Source organism: Fulmarus glacialis, unplaced genomic scaffold (assembly GCF_000690835.1).
Source record: "Fulmarus glacialis isolate BGI_N327 unplaced genomic scaffold, ASM69083v1 scaffold42558, whole genome shotgun sequence".
Taxonomy (NCBI): Eukaryota; Metazoa; Chordata; class Aves; order Procellariiformes; family Procellariidae; genus Fulmarus; species Fulmarus glacialis.
In genome coordinates this window covers 19,735-43,685 of record NW_009228469.1, presented here as the reverse complement: position 1 = coordinate 43,685, position 23,951 = coordinate 19,735, and the positions used below count along the sequence as shown (strand labels likewise).

Below are 23,951 nucleotides of genomic sequence, written 5' to 3'. Positions count from 1 at the left end.
TGCTGAAAAAAAACATTTGGGATCATCTTGCAATAGGCAAGATGTTTTGTCTGTCAGTCAGAACTCCACCGGCAGCTTAGATTTTTTTGTGCTGGTTTGTCAGACATAAATGCAAAAGACCTACCCTTCCATGGCACATACTGTGCAGGGGGTTCTCTGTGATGACTGACTATGGCCCATGAGGTTTAAGGCTGCAAATTTATTTTGCAAGGATTTAGAAATCTTGTTGCAGACATTTTGTAACCATTATTTCACTGGTTAGGAGAGAAGATGTTTTTTATTTCAACAGCCCAAAGAATTAATGACTTTCAAACTTCTTTGCACTAGACCTGGAAATACACTTTTCTTGTAGATGAGACTGTACACTGCTAAAGTTTAGTATTTAAAATAGAGCCCAGGTATCAGTCTATTGCAGTCAAAAACCCTCTGACTGGCTTTATTTCCCAATGTCAGAGTGCAATAAAATCTTGATTCTCTGAAATGATTAATGTCAATTCAGATAATCTGATACCGTGCTCCATTTGGGATTGAAGTTACCTGCAAGACTGCAGTATTTCTGTCATTTAGACAGTTGATTTGGTCACTCAAATGACCTGATCAGAGAACAGGGAGACAAGATCTGCTCTTTGCCTTTCTTTGTCATCCCAGTGGTTTTTTTCCCCTTCAGTCCTTGAGTATTTTGAAAAGACTGTAAGTTCATTTTATAAAGTATCTGCTAGATAGGAAGTGGCATATTTATGTCTCTGCTGCATGAGGAAAGAAAGTATTTGACTCTGGACAGCTTTGTCTCAGATGGACCACACCATAGCTCTGCTGAAATAGATTTTAGGGCCTCTACATTAGGTGTCATCACCTTATGAAACTTAACTTCTTGCTGCATCTTCCTTAGAATAAGGATCCCCTTTTCGTGGGTTCAGTTTTGTGTGAAGTCTGAACAGGGTTTCAGGCCTCAGTGCTTCCATAGAAGCGACTTAAAAGTGCAGTTTAGAGAAGAAAATACGTTATTTCTGATGTTGCAAAGATCCTATACATGATCCCATATTCAGCATCTGTCTATAAACTTATTCTTCATCAGGGAAGAATTTTTATGTAATTCACTATTATTGTTATAAATTATAATCCAGAGAGGTACTCAAGAAATGTAATAGAACTATCTAAACTGTGGACTATCCCAAACTTAGCTATTAAGGGTAGCTTTATAAATATGGAATGAAATGTCTAAGCTATTTTCTCTTTAGATACCAGAAACTCTTCCAAACATATGGTACAAGGAAAAGCAGAAACTCTTCCCACCATAAATCTGCCCGTAGATAGCCTACAGCTCTTGCTATGATAAAGATTTTCTTGACAATGCTCTTCAAATGAGCCCAGCTGCCTATTTCACAGAGCTAAAAGTGACCACCAAATTTCAACAGCTGCTCAGCTGACTGCTCACAAGTTTTCTAGTGCAGACAGTAAACCAGGGAATGACACCACCAATGTTTTTTTAGAGGCCAAGAACAGTGAAGAGGCACCGGGGCTGTGGCCGGGCTCCCGCATGCTGGAGGCAATTCAGCATCACTCAGGTGAGGTGATGCACAGTGCTAAAAAATTGTTGGCCCCTATTCACATCCTCTCTTACAGATTATGAGAGTCATTCAGATATTCTTCTGTTTGATGATGACAGTAAATCCTACAGTTACATCTAAACCTGAAAGAGATTTGTGGCCCCAGAGGAGGCTCATTTCAAGTGCTATAAGTTTTGATTTACTATTCTCAAAATATGCCATGGAGTCTTGCTTGATTCTTTAAGCAATACAGTTAAAATACATGAAATTATTTAAAGAACTACTAACAATTGAAATTGTAAGCTTTAAACAAATATATCGATATAGAATACCTGCTGTGAAATTTCTTTTTTCCCCCAGGTTTTTCCTTACAAGAAGTTGATATTTGGCTAATATTTCATTTAGCTTTTCTTTTCCCCTTGGAATTGTATGTTATTATTGATGCAGGAATTACATTTTACTGCTGCAATGAACTAAAAATCAGAAAACATACTCCTTCTATTCATTATTTATTTAAACTTTTTGATTTGACAGTTAGTGGCTTTGTATCTACAAAGTCAGCTGATCTTAAAAAGAGTATTTCTATAGTACCTTTATAGCTGATCATGTTTCCCCAGATATTCTAATTAAATTTTTGTAGTTTTACCCCTCATCTCTGTTTGTGAAGTTAGTGATTGCAACATATGTGATTCTCGGCTACAATTTTTCTTCACTCAGAGTGGCTTTCCCTTCCACACTTTCTGGTATTCCACATGCAGCTTAGTGACAGAATGTGCTGCCTTTTTCTCCCCCTCATGTAATTTGACAACCTAATAATTAACTAATCTGAGTTTCTCTGATTAAAGCAGCACCACAGGGCTTAGTGTATGTGAAAGCCTCATGACAGAAATCATTTGTCAAACAATCATTGTCTAATTCCTCAGTATTGACGAAGTAAAATATTTACTAGTACTTTTTTAGCCAGCTACCAACACTCATTCAGTTCATTGGAATATCTTTAAAGGAGATTCAGATATGAAACCAATTGAAGATTGTGATTCAACATCCAAGCCAATTTAACTGTTTAAAATGCATTCAATTTAATTCTTGAAATTTAAATTCCCTGAAGAGTGCTTAGTTTTATGCTATATGTGAAAAGCATAATCTGAAATGTAGCTTTACCAACGTATAGATCCATAGAGATATGAAAATACTTAGTTAAATTATCTCTGTAAAAGGCCCCAAATGATCCTTCTCATAGAAAATAAAATAGAGACAGTGTTAAGTAAAGAAGAAAGTTCTTGGAACATCTCCTGCAGACCTCTCTTCAGATCTTTGTGTGACGGCTGTTGATATTGTGCCATGGTAGAAAAAGAGAAAATTGAGTTTCCAGAGCTGAGGGATCTTCTGATGTCCAAGGTGCTTCAGACAGAAAGGTTAATACATCAGCAGTAATTAATGCTTCCCTCATCTTGATCCCTTCAACATAACTAGTCAAAACAATCTCACACCCCGCATTCTAACTTGTATGGGACAGGAGAGGAACAGAATGGGCAAGAACACAAGAGTGAAAAGGCTTTATTAAATTGTGGGATGACTGCTGGGTTTGGGATGACATTTCTATTATCCCACCTCCCTGTGCCTCAGTACACTGTCGTGGCTTTCAGAAAATCCTGTGTGATACTTGAAGAGGGGAGGAAAGCATTGCAAAAATCAAGCCTCTGCAAGGGCGTGTTGGATTTGATCACTTGTAGGTACATATTTTTGCAAACAAGTGCATTGCATTTCTGCACAGTTATACATTTTATGAAGTTTTTAAGGAAATGGTATCTATTGTCAAGGCAAAAGAAACATGCATTTGCTATGTGACACTCTCCTTAACTGCGCCCTATAGACCTTTCAGCCATGCTGGCTGTCTTGTGGTTGCTTTTTGTATTAAAGGAATATATTTTTACTAACTAAATATTTAGAAGTGTAGAAATGTTCACTGGAATTCAAGTTTTGCATATTCAGTTACAGCAAATTTGTGAGCTGGCATTTTGCTCATATTAGTTGTTTTCCTTTGGAAAAATAAAAAAATCAAACAAATAGCATTGTAGTTTCTGGAACACCACTGTGACCTAGGTACTAAAGTACCTTCTCTGAATTAATTTTTTTTTTTTTTTTTGAGACAGGAAGAGCAGTAGAGAGCTATCGCATGGCAGAACTACATGGTTTTCGTAGCCTGTTAAATATTTACAAAGTAAAGTCCTGTGTGATTTAGTCAAGAAAGACATGCATTGAAATCTGGTTAGGTTTTTTCAGTGAAAAAATAAGATAGAATGGAATTTGAAAGGACTAATCTAGATAACCACTAAACACCTTGCTTTTGGAGAAGAAAATAAGCAGTGGTTCTAGAAAATAAAATTTATTTCCATTGCAGTGGTAATAAGAAAAAAAATGAACAGTAACCGAGGAGTCTCCAAAGAGAAGAGATCCTTTCTGATCAATTGTTCTACCTGAATGTTTCAGAAGGCAGAGTTTCAATATTTTCTGCCAACAGTTTGTTCAAAGTTCTTGCAGATATCTGCCTACTATGATATAAAACAGGCAAATGGTCTTTTCAAGCTGGGAACACAAGTCTGGATTCAGACCTTCTTCATCTGTGTATTTCTAACTGCATATGGAAAGAATTTGCCATTACAAAAAGTTTATGGTGATATTGAATAATTAGCGATGGTAAACTATCTGTTTTATTGATAGCTACTCATTTAAGCTGAAAAACAGATGCATTATCTCCAAGAAAAATATGTGAGTGGAATTAATTTTATTTTAGTTTCATTTTCACACATCCCTTTCCACATAAGCTTATTTGGTATAATTATTTAAATCTGATTGTAATACAATGCAATACGCTAATATTTTAATTTGTTCTCGCTGTTCTGAAAAATAATATAATAATAGAAACTTTTCCTTCTTTGCTCCATTTATACTTTCTGGAAAATTATCACTGCAGAAAGTTTGTTTCAGGAGAAAAACAACATCCACCCCAAGTGAAATATGAAATGGTTCTATCACACTTGCACAGTTCCTGAAATACTTACATTAAAAGGATCGCTGAATATTAATTGCTAATATGTATAATATCAGAAACAGGTCAGAATAAACATTTAAAGCACTGATTTACAGTTGCTTCCATGGTTTATAGAAGATTAAAATGAGTGCATCCTATTGTCTGAGCTGAATGCATAAGAAAAATTAAGAACCACAAATGCTACTAACCTTGGTGTACTTAATTTTCAGATCTTTGAGTGGTTCTGGCAGCGCTGGCAAAACTGGAGCAGGATTGCTGTCTGAACCTTGCTTCTTCATATTTTCAGTTGAGGAGTTTGAGGACGTTTCTGAAACACAGGTGAAATGAGGTATAAGGGAAGCACAGTGATTTTTGTCCTGACTGAGCTCTTAGCTTTATTTGTGCTTTTTTATCTGTACCAGCTATGGTATATTTGCATACAGAAATATGATTGGATGAAAGAATTCATTGAAAAGAGAAAATGACACTACTTATTTTTAAGACCAAACGCAACAGCCTTTTCACTGAGCTGAAACCTCGATGAAACAAACGCTGCTGAAACAATCTGCTTAGCCAGACACCACAAACTTCTTACTGGGGAACACAATTTAAGGCCTCCTCGTCTTACCTGTAAAATTGTTTTCTTTCAGCAGGCAGGTCTTTTAGTGATTTTAAGTGAAGTTCTTCATGTACTTGAAGGCAGCTCTGAAGGTAAAGACAGACTTAGCTCTGGAAACAAACTAAGCCTTCTCACTGGAGAGTTGGTGAGAATAATTCCCAGAGCTGGAAAACGTTCACTAAAAAACAAGCCACCTTAAGTTACGCTTTAATGTGTTCAGAGTACATTATAATTCCTGTAATTAATACCTGCCTTGTAGATCACAGAGATAAGGGATGACTATGGTGACACAAAATCCTTCACATATTTTTCAAGAAATGTGAAAGTAGGACAAAATTGATTGATCCAGAAAAAATACTCCGTGGGTAGAACCAAGCAAAAGCTTGTTGTTTTTTTCCAGATAGCACCACAACTTTAAGGACAAAATTTTTACTACAGTGCCCTTTGGAAAATTTGAGTTTGTGCTTTTCAAGACAAATTATTTAATTGACAGGATTTTCTACCCAGGGTGGAACCCACTGGCATGTCCAGTTCTGACTATTCAATGAGAAATATATCTCTAGTACCGGCAAATCATTTTATAAGGCACAAGAAATTCCTTTCTTCATTAAGTCCTACCTTTTCTGATGAATAGTATCTCAGAACAAACTGGGACTGAATTAGCACTTGTTTTTGTATGCTAAGCTTCTGATATATGTACAATGGATTTGTGCCATAGAAATAAAGAGAAATGGTCTTATTACTTTCATTGAGACTACACAAATGCTTGAAAAACTCACTGAGCTCAGTTAATTCATGTATCAGGCATCATCTGAACCATCTGGCAGTGGAGGCTTTGTTGCTTTTAACTGATGAAACAGAACATATAATGAGATTAATCTTACGATGCATTAGTTATACGTAACATACTTTCTGAATTAAAGAGAATGCTATAATTATCATTGATGATATTTGTGTTTGGATATATGGTTGGAGCAAGAGTTTCTGGCCTTTAGAAAAATCCAAGTAATTTCTGGATAAGAGAGAATTCTATTCTCAGAATAGTCATCTCTCTGTGAGTTGTAAAGAGCTGTGTGGACTTGAACAAGTTTCAGCCACTCATCCTGTCATGTGAATGAAGGGCACCCATTCCCATTGCTATAATGCCATGATATCCAAGGTTACTGGCTCACTTCCTTTTGGATGCATCCTTCTGCTCTTCTGCCTCAGCTGGCTGGTTCAAGACATTCCAACATAGAATGGTATATTTGAAAGTTTTGTGAACAGCACTTTCAGATGTTAACATTTTGGGTTACAATGTTTGCCTACCTTAGAGAATGTCTTTGAGTCTCATGAAAAAAGACAATGTCTAAATAGGGTTTGTTCACTTTTATTTGGAATACAGCTTTTCAGTGCTATCTTCACATAGCAAATTTTTGTGGTTTTCCTTTTTTTTTTTTTTTTAATTTCCATGTAATTTTCTGGTTTAGACACTAAAGTCTACGCTAATAATCTTCCTGCCACTCATTTCCCCACCAACGCACAAAGAGTTTGTCTCTAGTTAATTCATGTGCTAATTGCTCAGATTTGCCTAACTTAAACAGAACTTAACTGGAGCTGTAAGACTGAGATCAGTGGAATTGTCTGGCTTCAAGCAAAGCAAAAAATCTTTCTCCCAAGTGGGAGAAACATTCTCATATTTAGGTACCATTGCATTTCTGATTTTCTTTTAAATGATTAAGTTAGAAGTGAATTATGATAACTTCTCTGGAAAATGATAGCATTTATCCTCTTCCCGTGTCTATAAGTATAGTCTGAAATATGCTTAGATAGGCTTTGGAGATACTACCCTGGGTGAAAAGTTTCTACTTTTCCAAACACGCTGGTAATGGTAATCATTGCTTTATTTTCCACACCATTCATTCATTTAACACATACTTTACCCTCTTTTTTTCCTTTCTGTTTCCCTCTTTCAGTCTTGGATTGCATGAATCACCTTCACTACCATGCTTCCTGGGAGTCCTTTCTTTTCTCTCTAACCTTGCGTATTGTTAAAAAGGTCTCATCTCTTAAAAAGATTACTTGCTATCTTGAGCAATTTGCTTGTCCTACCATTGGGCCTTATCTGTTGAGACTTGCTCCAAGCATTGCCATTAATGTCAATAGTTCCTTTAACTTCTCTGTGTTCTCATATCTATGAATGCCCGACTCCCCTCCCTTTTTATAGGAAATTCTAACTGTTGCTTAAACTAGCTGTTCATGACCATCCCAGTCATCTCCCATCCAATAACTTTCATATTCACTTTCAGCCTAGGATTCCTTTTAGCCTAGTGTAGAAATTATTTCCTTTTCCTGACATCCTACGTTCCTATTTATTACAGCTTCCTGCTATTTTCATTCTGTGACTTTTTTTCCTCATCCTGCATCACTACTGTTACACATTTCACCTAAATAAAGATGTGCACTTCAAGCACTATAACTTTAGTGGACTGTGCTATTCTTTCAAATAGTGGATTATACAACACTCAGCTATTATAGACATTGTACATGGAATTTTACATATTTTTGTTGTTAATATTTTCTTGGAAAATGTTAGATTCTATCTATTTTTTTCCTTTCTTTTGGTCAATGATTTGATTGTTACTTCTTGTTATCTTTTCACTGCTAAGAAATGAACCTTAGCCACTCCACACCCTGGAGAACTACATGATATACTATGTAACTTTGTGATAGTGCTTTCTACACCTTAACGAATAATATTTCTCCCAGTTTAAACCTACTGAGTTCCCCTATTCAATACAAGATCAAAGAGGAACAAATGAAAGGTAGTGGTTCACCATGCAAGTTGTAGTTAAGCTATGAGATGCTTTGCTGCGTGACTTCAGCAGTGCTAAAACACAAGACTGAGGGCTGCATGAACTTAAGGTCTGACTTATGTCATTGTATGTCAGTAAGTTGAATGAAAGTTTTATGCTGGAAGAAGCTGTAAATCATTTGCCTATGTGTTTCTTCACAAAGATTAAAAAAATAATTAATAACTAACCAAACACAACATTCCAGAGTGCAAGTAACCTTTCTCCTCAGATGTGATCACACAGTGGGATATTGCCAACGTTGTTGGTAGTTACTTTTTGGTTGGGTTCATTGTAGTCCAGGTGCGCAAACCCTTTGGCCTTGAGATTTGTTGCAGTCCCGCGTTCATTACATGAGATATGATTTAATAGCCAGCAGTACACTGATGAAAGCAGAGCTTTTGGTTGGGCTAGCTGGCAAACCAACCAGTGAAATCAGTGTGTCACAAGAATCAGCCAGAGGCAACCTGTGACTGGATTCTCTTCCCTAAACACAATACTAGCACTATCTGAAATGCCCTGGCCTTTCCTAGCTGCCCTGAGATGTCAGTCCAGGAGAGTCCTGTAGATGCTATGTCGCCTTGCCAAAGTCATACCAGTGTCTTCAAAACCCTTGTGCAGCTCAGATGGCTTGATGTCTACGACAAAGGAAATTACATGACCAGAAGGTTTATGATTCTACTTGCTATTTTTATGTTAGTGTATGCTGGGCTAACACAATCTGAAAGATGTATATTTGTTACAGAAATTCCCCTTCTAGCATTTATTAGAGAAATATTTCTTTACATCGTAGAGGAGTGTTATTCTGAGAATAGAATTATCTCTTATCCAGAAATTACTTTGACTTTTCTAAAGGCCAGGAACTGTTGGGATTTTTTCCCCAGAAGTTGGCACAAGCTTGTCTTTTTCAAAGAAGTCTTTTTTTTTCCCTTTCTTTTTTTTTGAATGACTGCCAAACTATCTTCCCAGTTCCCACAGTCTGGGTGTCTCCATTCTCCAGCAATAGGGGACAGGTGACTTGTTCTTTGTATAATGTCGAGATTGTAATCACAGCAGGAAGAAATTCTGGTCCATAGGTTTCTATGGAAAGCAGACTTTGCCCTTCAAATACATATATTTGATCATTAAAGAAATCTAACTATTATCTTGTACTAGACATGCTCAAAGCTACATAGATCAGATAAGACTGCATATATTTAGCTTGGACCCCCTCTAATACAGGACAGTGCAAGGATTTTATTGCAGGTAAACAGACAGTAGATGTTCTCTACTTTCAGTTTTTGTCATTTACAGCTCTGGGAATGTTCCAAATTGCATATCTTTGGCATCTGATGATCTATCAAAATTACAACTTGAACTCCATTACAATTATGCCTTCTAAAAGCTGGCATAACAACTTAAGTAACCTCTAAAAGGTTACAATTGCTATAATTCAAAACACTTAAGTTGAATAAACTTCCATGGTGACTTAGGGCACTGTTGTCAAAAGTTCCCTGGAATAGGACATGAACAGAATAGGCTGCTGTGCTCCACAGTTTGGTAGGTGTATTGTACCATCTGTGCTGAATTTAGACAGAGTCTTTAATGCTTAAGTACATGTTTGCACTTTATAAAACCTTATCATTAAAAAATCACTTGAAAAATCTCTATTGAGACAATATCACTGTTACTGAAAATCCTGATTAATGGAACCACTTCTTCCAAACTCAGATTATACAGGGAGTTAAGAAAGGGAATTATTCAGCAATTCGTACAGATCCCCTGCTAGTACTGACAGAAACTGACATTAAATTAGGAGTGGAAGATATACGTGTTAAAAGCAACAAAATATGTTTTAAAAGTGAGATTCATTAAATCACTGGACTCTCACTCTGAAATACTTTATTCACTTTGTTAATCTTGTTTATGACATCCATTAATGGCAGTAGAACAGAAACAGTAGTCACTGTTTAGCATGATGTGGAAAGGCAGACACATCAGAAACTAGGCAGAACTGGTCTGAAATTTATGCCATCTTTGCCCATCTAAACTGAGAGTACAAAGGCGGGTGGAAGGTACAAGCTCTGATAACTCTAATTGTGAAGCATTGAAGTCAAAATGACAAGATTTTCAAGGCCAGTGAGCAAATTCCTTTGGCTTTTGCAGCACACTGGATATCCTGCATTTCTGAAAATCTAAGCATTCCTTTTATATAAATACAGATATCTCTAAGCACAATTAGCAGTTCTTTAGTCGTTATAAAATTTCTGTGAGGTATAAACTTGTGGAGTGAGGCAGCTGACAGATGCGTAACTATTTATTTGAGTTTGAAATTTGAACTCACTTAGTGAAAAATCTTTCCCTTTTGCTACATGGACAATAACAGTGTATGAAGAAATGTCCCAGAAGATATTTCTCCATAATGCCTCCACAAACAAGTCTGAACACACATCATAATACCAGCTACTGTTTGGCTGAATCATGCAAACACCTTTGCTCCAGTAAAGGCCAGATTTAACTTGCCTTGATTCACTACAACAAGGGCAGAGGCAGAGCAAGAAGTAGAAAAACTAGTGCTACTAATTCTATAATCTTGGTATCAAAAGATATTGAACAACTTCTTGATGTCAGTGCTTGGGCTGACAGTGGATGCTGTCATGAGGCCTATTCTCTGCTGCATCTATAATGACACTTTCGTCCCAAGACAGTTTCTGCAGGGAGGGATAAATAAGAGTTTCCTCTGCTCCTACACGGAAGCCAGTGCAACCACAGCTGGATGTTTTTTTCATTCACATAGAGCTCCACCTGCTAGTGGAGCAAGATTAGTTCTTCTAATTTCATACATAGATCAGACACTCTCTGCTCGACTGAGTACGCTGAACACAGACCTTCACAACAAATTTCAGGATAATTTCACCTTTTCACCATAAATCCTTTAAGTATGACAATAGAGCAAGAGGGAACAGAGCACCTAGAAAGGAAGCTTGGGGCTCAGAGTGGAAAGTCCACAACACCTACTCACTTTTGCATGCGCAGCAGTGCAATAACGCATAATCCCCGAGCACAGGGGTACCAAGGTTAACCTGTGGATCGGTGGCTCTGCAAATCAAGTTTGCTGAAGAAAACCAGTCAAACACCACCTTTAGAAATCCCTATTTCCACTCTCTGATTTTGATGGGGTGAAACAACATGATATATCATGATTAGCCCAATGGAATGGGGCATACTTCAACAAATTTATGTCGCACCCATACAGCTATCTATGTCTGAGCTAATTGTATAGCAACTCTCGATAATCAGTGGTGAGAAACAGGATATTTTAAAGCACAAATCCTCTCACTCCAAAGGAGGTATATAAAGGAGCTCAGTATCCTCGTAAACCGAACAGTATCCCATAGGTGAATAATTATTATTGGTGGCTATAAAGGAAGTCTACTCATCTACCTCTAATACAAATATCTTACTGGAGATATGTACTGCCAGGTGAGATGGCTTTTCCCCCAACACAGGGAGTGGGCTTCCTACCTATCATATATGAACTATTATATTGCTTCTGGAGTGTAAATAAAGCTTAACAATATCCTTCTGTGGATAGCAGGCCCTCAGGAGAAGATAAACACACCCTCTCTGCCGAAGAGTTTTTGCTCTTTAAAAGACTGACTGGGAGCCCAGGAATATTTATTTGAAATCTAGCTGGGTTTATCTAGAGCAAAATGCTTTATTAAAAGCATGTACATCAGTATAAATACATTTTTGGAACACTCATCTTTCATTTTGCTACCTGGACGTCTATTCTTTGTGGTCTATATTTTCTGTAGCATGTTTCATACTGTATATTGATTTGGGGGACAGACGTTTTATTTTTGTATATAGGGAAATTTACATATAAAATAATGACTAAAATGCGATCATAAAAACAACATCAAAGAAAAAATAAAGGGACGTGTTAAAGGAACTGGATATGTTGTGGGACAATGAGAGAGAGAGTAGTGTTTCAGGAATTATTAACAGTATTTTTAAAAACACTTAGCTGAAGAACCTATTTCAGCCACAGGAAGCAATTTTCTTTGTAATATAAATTAGAAGACTAAATACTAGCTGTTTCAGCATTATAGCATTTCCTGAAAGTTGCAAGAATATTTGGTAACCTGTAATATATTTTGTTTCCTTATATTGAAATAACTTGTAATTTTTTTTCTCTCTTCTTGAATTTATCATCAAAAAATCAGACAAAAGTAAAAGGGATGATAGTTTCTGTGAAGAAGGCAATAAAACAAATAAAAACAAATAAAAACAAATAAAAAAAGAACTCATTATAGTCTGATGCAGCAAAAATGTATCTACAATTCTGGAGAAGAAGTAAATTCTCACAAAACTCAGATAAACCATACCAAAAAATGTAACTGTGACTCGTAAAGGTCTGTGTCCACATTTGTTCTAAAATATAGAACTTAAGCAATTGTATTTTATTATATGAACTGAAAATTTCCTACTCTACTAATTCCTCCTTATTATTCAATCATGACATCAAATATTTGCAAAATTAAGGTCATAGAAACAGTCCATTCATAAATAAACAACGGACAAAAGTATGCGTTTTTCACTCAGGCTAAACTAGTTTTCATGTCAACAGGATATTATTTAATTAAAACATTAATAATGCTCCATTGCTTTTCTAACTATTTGCTGAAAGTTAATGGACATTTATATCTCTTTTGCAATACTGCTTTGAGAAAACTGGAAATATCGGGGCTGTAAAACTGAAAACTAATAAAAGAACAGTATTATCATAACAACATCTTAGTTAATAAATGAGTAGAGTTTTATTGACTATAACTTCAGTCATGGCAGTCTTGGAAGCATGGAATGACTTTTATATTTAGGATATCTTTTTGTGATACTGTTATTTTTGTCTCTATTCTATGCTTAAAACGTGTGACATTAAATAAAGTCTGTTTTGCATGAGTCAGGACAACAAATTTATTCCTGTTTTTCCTGTTAAAAATTAAACTAAAATTTTTTAAAACTTTTTTTTCAATACACAGGTCAAATGAGAACAAGTAATAAGTAATGAAATAGTTTGAAGTTTCCTTAAATAATTGATTATTAATAAGGAGGTAGATTTTATGTCACAGATCATAGATAAAAGCTTTTATCAGTGAACATCATGAATAATTTGATGCAAATCAATAGAGTTCATGCAAGTGCATGGGTTAGATCAGAATCAAACCCAACACTAGTTATTAACCTGCATTGTTAGCAACAATTACTGCCAAGTAATTTTCAACATTTCCTCCATGAACCTTTGTTTCAAAGCCAAGATTTAAACAGCGTCAATTGATTTTACATAATTGCTATGTGTGCTTTATAAGTCTGTGTGTAGTTATTGTGTTCTTCAGTTATGAAAGCCTCGTGAAAATAAACCTCTTTTAACTTTTAAAGTTTTAAAGAGCATCTAAAAAAGTTATTGTACAGATAAAAAGAAGAAAAAAAGTCAGAGGTATATTTAATCTACCTCTTTTTTGATATTTAAAAATAATTTTCTAAATGTATATTCCTTAATTTCCTTATATCACTTTTTATTATTCCTAATGTTAATATTTGATATTAATAATCAGCATGATTATAGCTTTTGTTTTTGAAAGATCTATTTTTTTATCTTTTGGTATAGGATGTATCGGGTCTCTGCAGTGAAAATAAGAAAAACCTTCTTACTCAAGAGCCAGTGTGACTTTTCCATACATCATGGTAGTAAACTGCTAGGACATGATTTGAAACTTGCTATTAGAAGAAGAAATCAAAAGGATGTCTTCTGAAGCTACAATTAAACTGATGTAAAACTAATATGAAATCATCCTGTTTCCCCCCGCCCCAACTTGCTTTTACCAGGAAGTTCCTGCAGAGCTGGCTAGAAACCACCCCAAGCAATCTTGGGATCAAAACTCACCTTTACAACATTTGAAGTGGAATGAGAAATGCTAGGAAAGAACCATATTTGCAGTAGGAATATGAGTTATTAGAAATAAAAAATAAATTGGCACAGTGATTCATCATACAGCATTTCCAAATTAACAGCGACACTCAAGTATTTTCTTTGTATTGTAATGCCAATGGAGGATTTTGATGGATTTCAAACTCCTCTATTTCCCAACTGTTTAGTTTAACTTAAACAAACAAACAACTAACATGAAGCAAGACCTCTCTTTGTTTGCAAATTTCAGGGAGGTTTCTGTGAATGCTGTCAGAGGTTGGTGTTTCTAATGAAAAGTGGACTTTAACCAAACTGTAGATCTGTGCATACATGTGCTCTGGGGGACTAGGACTCAGAATCCAAATCCCAATATAGAATAAAACTTTTGCAGCTCATTATGAAGAGTCTCTGTTTTCCTGTTGATAGAATCTACACTCCTTTTAAGGTAATTAGTAAGAATGACATTATCCCCTGTCCTGTAGCTTATATCTTAGTTTCAAGTTTAGATGTAATGAGTTGACCACATTAGCTTGTCATTTGTAATTCCCATTTTTCTCTGCTTTGTCATGGTTATAATCCAATTGTCGTGTGTTTGTTGATAGAAGTATTGTACTAGTGTACATATGCTACTCATTAGCATCACTGGTAAGTGAGAATTAACAGCTAAAACACTTGACTATGATTTTTAAAAAGATGATGTGATTAGTCTAGCTTCCAGTGAATGCTGTCAAGAGCTTTCCCATTGTCTTGCGAAGGAGTAGTTTTAAGTCCTGTGTACCATTTAATTAAATAATTGCATTTAAAAAGGAATATGTGTTGTGACAAATTTGAAGTATATTAGTCATTTCTGTAAGATCCCTTGAACTGAGGATGGAAAAAAGATGATAACACCCTAGTACAAGAAATCAGATAAATAACATACAGTCTGGGAAAAAAATTCCTGCTTTGTTACAGAAACATGTTAGCCAGCAGATTTACAAATCCAAATCCAGTAACAGTAAATCTTGGAAGGAGCCAAACTTACAGTGAAAACCACATCCCTGCGTGTGGTGTGTAACATTATTCACTTTTCATCTAAAATTAGAAATATGTTTTGTGGATGTGTTACATATGTATGCATTTGTATATATATGTAGATTATTGCAGATACTGACAGAACTAGATCCACTTTTTGGGACTGATTCAATAAATACGTTTCATGTCCCTTCAAAGAAGAAAACTAGAAAAAGAAAAATCCTTTCTCTAAGGAGCGAGAACGTTTGATTTGGAAAGAGTATAGTCCAGTAAAATGTACCAGTACTTAACTAATTTGTTGTAATTTCTGTCTGCAAATATTTTCAGATTGTTACACAATTTCTAAGAAAACAGGAGCAACGAAACAATTTCTCTCTCTAATTTTTTTTTGTTTGTTTTTTTGTCAGAGAGGTGTGGGGTGTGTTCTGCTTTTCTTTCCATAAACACATTAAACAGTGAAAAGTACCTTTCAGTCTCAAACTGCTTTTCATCTTGTTTGATTTCATGTAACTTTAGGCTATTGTTCCTAAGCTTGCTCTGATCATCAGTGGATCCAGGCCACTGGTAATCTATATAATTAAGAATATAAATAAAACCTTTTTTTTGCACCATTTGTGTGTAACATCAGATGCTGCTAAAGTGTCCCAAGAAAAGAAACAAATTCAGACCTTTAAAGCAAATCTCTGAGGAGATTTTTAAAGTTTCTAAGTAAAATAAGGTCTATTTTGTTTTGACTGCTCCATTTACTAGATAAGAGAATAATTCAAAAAATTTCTTGGTTTTGTGACTTTTTGTAAGGAAGAACATGAGAGCTGAGAACATCAAGGTTTCTTATTCACAAGAAAAATCAGTACATGTTTATAAGATTTTAATGCATTTTTCAACACCCTGCTGAGGCTTGTCAATACATATACTCTGACATATTGCTTTGGTAGTAAGAATGTTAAGTTTTATTCACAATAATTATGCTTACACCAAGCACTCAAAAAATTATATGAATTATACATTACCTGGATGATAACCCAAAGTTGTATTATGAAGTGGTGATAATGATAGTAATAAACCAAAATTTACCTGGAACGATCAGCAGATTCTGGAGAAAGCAGAGAAGCAAAAATAAGTCAAAGGCAGGAGACAGTGGTCGAAGGTAGAGTTACTATTTATTCCTTACAATTTTTCCCTGAAAAACAAGTTGCATATAGCTAAAGTTATAAATTCTTCTTGAAAAATTAAAATACTGCTACTCTTTCTTGTTTAGTTAACTTGCCAAACTCCACTGATGCAGAAGTTTTGCAGGCCATGGGAGACAGTATTTAGTCTTTCACAACCAACATAAATTCATAGTTGTTTTGCTCAGGATAAAGTTTGCATAAAACCACTCCTTCCCTACCATTGTCAAGAAAGATTTACAATTTCAGCTCAAAACTAAGCAAAACACTAATGTTATCTCAAAGTTTCACCTTGAAATTTGTATTAACTCAGCATAGGCACGTACAAAAACTTTTACCAAGTCAGAAGGTAAAAAAGGAGATAAATTGAAGGGAGAAGCAGTGGAGAGAGGAGAGATTATCAAACTATATACAAGCTAAAACTTAGAACACTAAAGAAGATAAAGAAAGGTTTGGTGAGATGAAGACTTAGCTACTGTGGGCTAACATATGCATTAGAATAAAAAAGAATTGTATATATCAAACTACTTAAACAAGCTGAGAAAATGTAAGTAAAATTGTTAGAAAAGACGTCAATAGGAAATTTTGGTTTCTTAGTGTGCACTCCAAATACCTTCCCATTATAGGTTAATGATGGCCAAATCCTCCTTTCACCACCTCGGTAAGAGAACAAGCAGACAGTTCATGTTCTCTTTCAGTGCATAAGTGTCCATACCTCTGTGATGAAATATTCCCAAAGCCACTACATAATTTGTCAGTTGCTGGGAGCTGGGGCTCGAACTTCAGCAAATGCATTTTTAAAACCAGTTTTCTTCCATTTTATTCTAATCAGTTAATCACCATGGTTGGGGCCATACAGGGGCTCTCGATATTCTTTCTAACACTGAAACGTCTCACTTTCTCTTTCATGGCCCTTTAATAAGTCTGCTTTTCCTCTGCCTTGTTTTAAATCACTCCACGACACTACAAGTGTAAGTGTTAAAGCTGGCAGCTAGCATATGCTGTACACTAGAATATGTTCCATTTTGTTTTTCTCTCACAAGTAACTCTATGCACTGATGCAACTACAGTATCAGGATGGAGTCTACCGTCTGTGAATCCTTACACTTTGGGTCTGTTTTCCTCAAGACTCGCTTCCCTTTTTTAATCTTTCATCAATACCGGCTCTTTCAGCCTTCAGTTTGTCAGCAAAATCCATGTAGCTGATTTCTTGTCAGAAATCAAATGAAAAAGTATTAATAAAAAAGATACTTGTAATAATTATGTAATACCTGTCTAATATCTTCCGAGCATCATAAGTTCTTAGAAACAGAAATCTATCTGTTCATTCATTTGTTTGTAAGGTGTCCTGCATTGCCAAGGTCATTTAATTAATAGTGGAAGAAAATACTGTCATATTTCTCCAAAAAGTGGAGAAAAATCCATTTCTACTCAGGATCATTCTTAGAAAAACTACAGAATACCTGTTCTCTGAGGTGAAATTACATGAGATTCAAGTGCTGTAATTTGCAGTGAAGAGGAAGAACAATCGTAAAATGAGAGCAGGTTCATCTATCTAGAAAAGTCATGCAAGTTCATATTAAGTCAAAGGGGACTATTAAGATGTCACTTAGTATGTAAGTAAATTTATCGATACATTTAGTACTCACAGTTCAGAAATGTTCAGTGTCTGGAGAACTGTATTTTCAGTTCACCTAATACAATTAAAAATATTTAATCATAGGCAGCAGGTTTTGGATGGAAGGATAAACAATGTAAGAAGCTCTGAAAGACAAAGTGTACTAGTTGTTTTGACAATATTAGTCTTATGATTTATTTTCCCATTTCTTCTCTTTGTGACAGCATGTAAAACAAAATAGTATGAAATTTTATTAGACTGGACTACAGTGTCTTGTCTGGTTTTAGTGTAGCTACAGCTGTACAAATAATGCATTTAAATGCAAGTCAACAACAAATCTGCTAATTTTTGTGTGGATTTTTTTATGAGGGTAGAGGAATAGCTATCTGGCTGTGCTACCTCTGTGGAAAATGCAAGAGTGAACTTAGAAGTCATGAAGTTTTGATAAGACATTTCAAATCCATTTGCTTTGTGTGCTATCCAATCCTTAATTTTGTCATGAACTGAAGGGTAGAGTTAGTTAAATAATATACACTGACAACATCTTCTTAAGGCTATGTATTTTTGTACAACATTTCATTGTTCAGTTTATACAAAGACCACAAAAAATATTTCTTAAAATAAGTCATGGCAATTTGTTTTGGAAAAATATTTAAAATTCCAAACACATGAGAATGTCATAACTTCAAAAATATCTCCAAATAAAGGTTCTCTAAGTTCTTTTTCATTTTCCCTTTTTGATTTCCCCAGACCTGACCACAAAATAAGAAAAGCTGCTTGCTTTGATCTACAAAGATAGTACTTCTTAGGGCTCTAAATTTTCTTTACTAGTTTTGGAATAATTATTAATGCTAATAGAAGTTAGAAAACAAGACAAATTAAATTCATTTACTCAAATTCAGGCTTAAGCAATATGCTAACAATCAAGAAAAGATACTAACCTGAGTATTATGTAAAGACATTTTATCAGATAGATTTGTTCCTGTAGCTGGATAGCCAATACGGAAAATTCAGCATGAATATTCATGGTAGAAAGTGCTTTGCCTGATGGTGAGCATTTGCAGAAGCAGGGACTCTATGTAATGCTATGCAGTGGATTAAAAAGGGAGTGTTTGTGAAAAGGGATGATCAGGGTTCAAAAAAGGAAAGGATATTTTGGGTGGGTGATTCCATTACAGTAAGAATCTGTCTGCTTTTTGCCCTAATAATTTCAGATATTTCTCTCCATGATTAAAATACAAAAGCACTCAAACATCTCTGGATAAAAGATGAAAATATTTTCTTTATAGATTTTTTGCTGCTATGTGAGGATAAAAAAAGAAAATACTGTCCCCTGAGACACAGACACCATCCAAAATCTTAATGAGAATTTTTACCTAGATACATCTATTTTTTTCAGTTAAAAGATAGAAGAAGAAAAAAAAACCAAAACAAAAATGAAAACCGCCACAACAGCAAGCAAACTTCATTTAACAGTTAGCATAATTACATCATATTGCATCAGGTTTAAAACTAGAGATATGTCAGCAACATTACTCCTTGCTTTATGGAAACGAAACACCTTTCAGAAGACAGGACCATGTCATGTGTCAGTGAGAGTAAATTATTTACAGTGGCAGGGTCTGTGCATGATGTTGTCATCAACTGCAGCTTCCTCACCTAAAGGTGTGGGTGGTTCCTGTGTCTGCTGGGACCTTGCAGTCCTTTCTCAATGTTTTCCATTTAATTTGTGAAGTTAGAGGAGGACATGCATATTACCAACTCTGCTATTCTCACCCAGATACCGAAAATAACCTGTTCAAATCTAAATCCCAGGAAGCCTTTTCCTTATCTAAAAATGTGGAGTTAATGTTTTATGAGAAAATGTTAGATTTATAACATTTATATGGGGCCTCGTTGTCCAATATATCTTACTTTTTTAGCATCAGCCCAACAACGCAAATGCATTTAAAGGTACAGATCTAATTAATCTCCGAATTTCTTGCCAAAGGCAAGAGTAAGCAGGATGAAATATACTGTAGGAGCATACGCCGAAATTGTAGCATATTGCTATATACGGCAAGCTGTCCTGACTATCTAAATCCTTTTCCAGTGTCCCTATTAACACATTAAAGCTTATTAACCATCAAAATTTTCTGCTGAACCTCTGGCCTCTGAGGAAATTAGCAATCCCATTAATATTCTGCATGTTCTTGAGGTAGCACGTAAGACGAGTCTATTTGATCATAGTTCTATATTCAGCCTAAACAAGTTCTTTGAGATCATGAATTATACTGCTACAGCTTGAACATTGTGAGCTTTATTGCCTTTATGCTTTCAGTACCTCTTTTCTGTTTTTCTGGATTTCTTTGTCTAGGTAGCAGTATTAGTTTTTATGTATTTTTTAGCAATCGGTCTGAACATGTAAGCGATGCATTTTAAAATATTTCTGAGTTTTAGTTGTGAGGTGATTTTTAGCATTATATCAAATCTCAAAATACCATTGTTTCAAGTGTCAAAATACTACTGTTTCATCCTCTATGTATATTTATCTTTCTGGATCTATCTTTATACGTCTCGAGAATAAGGCAAAATCAACTGCAATACAAACATAAACATTGATAACACATGATGAACTATCATCACACCAAAATGATTTACAGCAGTTTTTATATTAAACCAAAGTTATTAATCCACTTGAAGCAGTGTTTCTTAAAGGATAATTTCTAAAACTGTTGGCTTTATGCTGTTGTAATATTTCGGGTTAGATAACCACATGTATGAATAGCTAACATGCCATTAACTTCCACAGGATACAGCCACCCCTGCATCACCTGTGCATTTTAAAAGTTACTTTGCTCTTGGTTCTGTAGCTATTTATTACCTGATCCTGCAATCTGCAGTTTTGACAGTCTCATACTCAGTATGGCTAAAACCGAGCTTGCTGTGGAAACTCTGTCCAGACTAAATTTCATAGATAGCAGTGAGTCAAAAACACTCCGGATTGTGGATTCCTCTTTGCATCACATAACAATCTTCTGGAGTCATTCCACTCAGATTGTCACAAATACTTGCCCTAGTTTATTACGTACTAAAGTGGTTCTTCTCAGACCACAGCACTATCTTTCTCCTACTCTTGCCATGCCAGTATATATGTCGATGGAAGACAGGGGTTTTGTGTGCGTTGCACAGAAAAGTGTGTTGTTATAGGCATGGAGCATTTTTAGGGGCTTGCACGTCAGTTTTACGTGGCGAAAGCAATGAGGAACTGTGGTTCTAATCTGCTGCATGTGGGGGGATAAATATGTTTACTCTTGTAAAATCACCAGCATGTTTACTATATGTGTGATAGAATGGCAATTATTTTCTGCCTTTCTAAAGGTATGCACTTTCTAGATACCTGTTGGATAGATGTTAGATTAATTTAGTTTTACTATTTTTCCCTACTATTTTACTTTCAGACTAAACAATGGTTTTATGTGTGAGTTCATACGTGTTTTATGGCTTCCTAAAGATGCTTCAGCATCCATGTAGAACTGGAATTCATATAATCTCAGATGTCAAAACTGCATAAAATTATTAATGTCATCTAGTGTATAGATTTATAATGCCCTGGATTTTTATTAAATCACATGTTTATACATTTTTCTTATGTGACTCTCACATTGTGATCTATAATGCTTATAGAAAGAAAAAGATGGTATAAATGAAACAGTTTTAATTATCAATATTGAAACAGAGGTGTTACTGTAAGCTTTTTTAATTCCATGGAAAAAGAAATGTATTTTTCATTTGTGATGTAAAATAGACCAACACCCGTCACTGCATTTTTGCATTACTATATAAAGCAAAGATCAAACAGAGGATCATTATAAGGGCCAAATCTGTCTCTCCTCACTGGATCTAATAGAGTTTGCACATAATTGTACCAATATTTGAGGAAATAAATAATCAATATATTAACCATAAACTGTAAAAAAACCTAAACCGAGTGCAACATCTCCTTATTTGGCCTCACGTTGATTCTGTCCAGCTGGAAATTCCCTCACACACCCCCAAAAGAAACTGCCCAGGATGTCTTTTTGAGGGGATATTATTTTCTCCAATGCTTTAACATTCTGGTATGTTCTGATAATCAAGCTTATACTTTGTCTTTCATTACACATTCCTTTTGTGCCCCATTAGTCTGATGTTTTCTCTGTCATAAAGAGATGTTTTTGGCAGAAAGAAAAATAATTTTTCTTAACATATATAATGAAATTCTGGTTGCAGTACTTTCAATGTCTCTCTTTCTTCCCTTTTTTCAAATAGATTTTTCATTCTGTTTCCTGGATATCAGATTTCAAAAAGACCACTTTTAATTAATTCTTTTAATTTCAAAGCATATTTACATTAGCGTTGTTAATTAATGGATAAATTATTAACACTAATTACTGCCACACATCTTCACATGCATGCAGGCACATAGATACAAAATTAGCAATTTAGCGTAACCATTGCCGTAAATTTGGCTGTTGATAGTCCATGAATCTTACACAACTCTCTTTAAACTTTATATATTTATGTATTTATATATACATATATAAACATACAAGCACACACAGACATATATATGTTTTATATAGGCATGTATTTTTATATTAGTTGCACAGATATACCTGTCTTTCCTGAGCATGCATTTCATGCAAAGAGTACCATATGTAGTCAATCAAAAATGCAGGGCCTTACCTTTACAATCAGGGCTTGATTTCTTAGATCTGTTGTATTTCACTTCCACAGCACACTCTGCCCTAAGATCTGTGATCAGCACTACAGCCAGAGTACCAGGCATGACCTCTATATATACACAATTCAGTAATAGCAACAAGTGAATACTCAGATTCTTACTTCAGTTCCACATTTATCAAGTGATATTACTCATAGAAAGAGATCCTTCAAGCAAACACTTAAGCTGCATTGAATTGGGAATGATCTTGATGATACACTTGGGGAAAAAAAGGAGCTTATTGTACAACACAGCAGATGAAAATACCCGCAGTCATTGCACGTACCACTCATTCTGTTAACCATGTAATATACATTGTCATTTTGACGTGTAGACTATTTCTCTTCCTCTATCACCTCCATGTCAATCCAATTCACTCATTCTTGCCAATGATGAAATGGAAAAAAAAAAAAAAAAAGAAAAGGAAACACGGAAAGATTGTTATCCTAGATCTGCATTTGCGGAACATTTAAAGCCAGTTAGATTAACCATTGGGAAGATGCTAGTCTAGATAAGAGAATCCCCACTGGTTTTCTGTCTCCCTTAGACAATGAAATCACATAGTTGTGTCTGTGCCTCTCTGTTTTGGATTGTTCTATTTTAACACATAACAGATTGAGGGCTGCCTACTATTCCTAATTAACTCAAGTTAAACTAATGAGAGAGAGAGGGTGGAGGGAGTGCCAAAAAGAGAAAAGAGATCATGAGTTGGAAGAGATTGAATTACAACTTAAAGGGGATGGAGAAAGGAAAAGAAAAAGGAGGGAGGGGGAGGAGGTGCAGAAAAGTAGGGGAGAAGAAGGCCCTGAGAACAGATTTGCCCTTCATTTCCAAGAAAAGGCAAAGATGTCTTGCAAAAACACCAAAGAAAAATAAGCAATCCAACACTGCACTGAAGTCAGATTCTTGCTTCTTGTTAGGAAATACTTCAGCACCCACTGGAGAACAGCTCAGATTCCAAAATCCAGCTATTGCTTTGCTATCAACAGCTTTCTCCGGCATGCACCCACAATTTATTGATGTAGTTATTTTTGCCAAGAAAATACCACGTAAACTACTAATGGAAGAAAGTGGTCTGTTCTTTCTAAGCCTCACAAAAAATGCCAGGGAAATGTCAGGTTTTCTTGTACTGTGCCAAACAAACATAAATGTAGTTTTCCTTATGCTAGGAGTTAGAAATAGGCACACATGCACAAAGAAGAAGGTAGAACTGAATGATCCCGGTGTAAAAACAATGTGTTATTTTCTCAGTTATGAATAGAGTAATTTCTAGATTTTATGTTCAAGCACAAGAGGTTTTCACTCTTCACTTTTACTGTTATAAATTATTTTGTGTGTAGACATCTTTATATAGAATATATTACAATGCATTTTTTGATAGACTTTCTTTGGAAGATTTCCTATGTGAGAACACAAATCTGAATCTCT

The 23,951-nt window shown here is 35.2% G+C and overlaps 1 protein-coding gene across 1 annotated transcript in view; it reads right to left on the bottom strand.

Annotated features, from left to right (window-relative positions):
- ALDH1A1 (aldehyde dehydrogenase 1 family, member A1) overlaps positions 1-23,604 on the bottom strand; it is a 55,129-nt gene extending 31,525 nt beyond the window's left edge. Inside the window, exons 1-3 of the mRNA XM_009583486.1 lie at positions 22,487-23,604; positions 5,207-5,281; positions 4,788-4,906 (exon numbers count right to left, since the gene is read on the bottom strand). Of these exons, the coding sequence (XP_009581781.1) occupies positions 4,788-4,877 (90 nt within the window). The 5' untranslated portion in view covers positions 4,878-4,906; positions 5,207-5,281; positions 22,487-23,604. The remainder of the gene's footprint in view (positions 1-4,787; positions 4,907-5,206; positions 5,282-22,486) is intronic.
- Between the last annotated feature and the right edge of the window lie 347 nt (positions 23,605-23,951).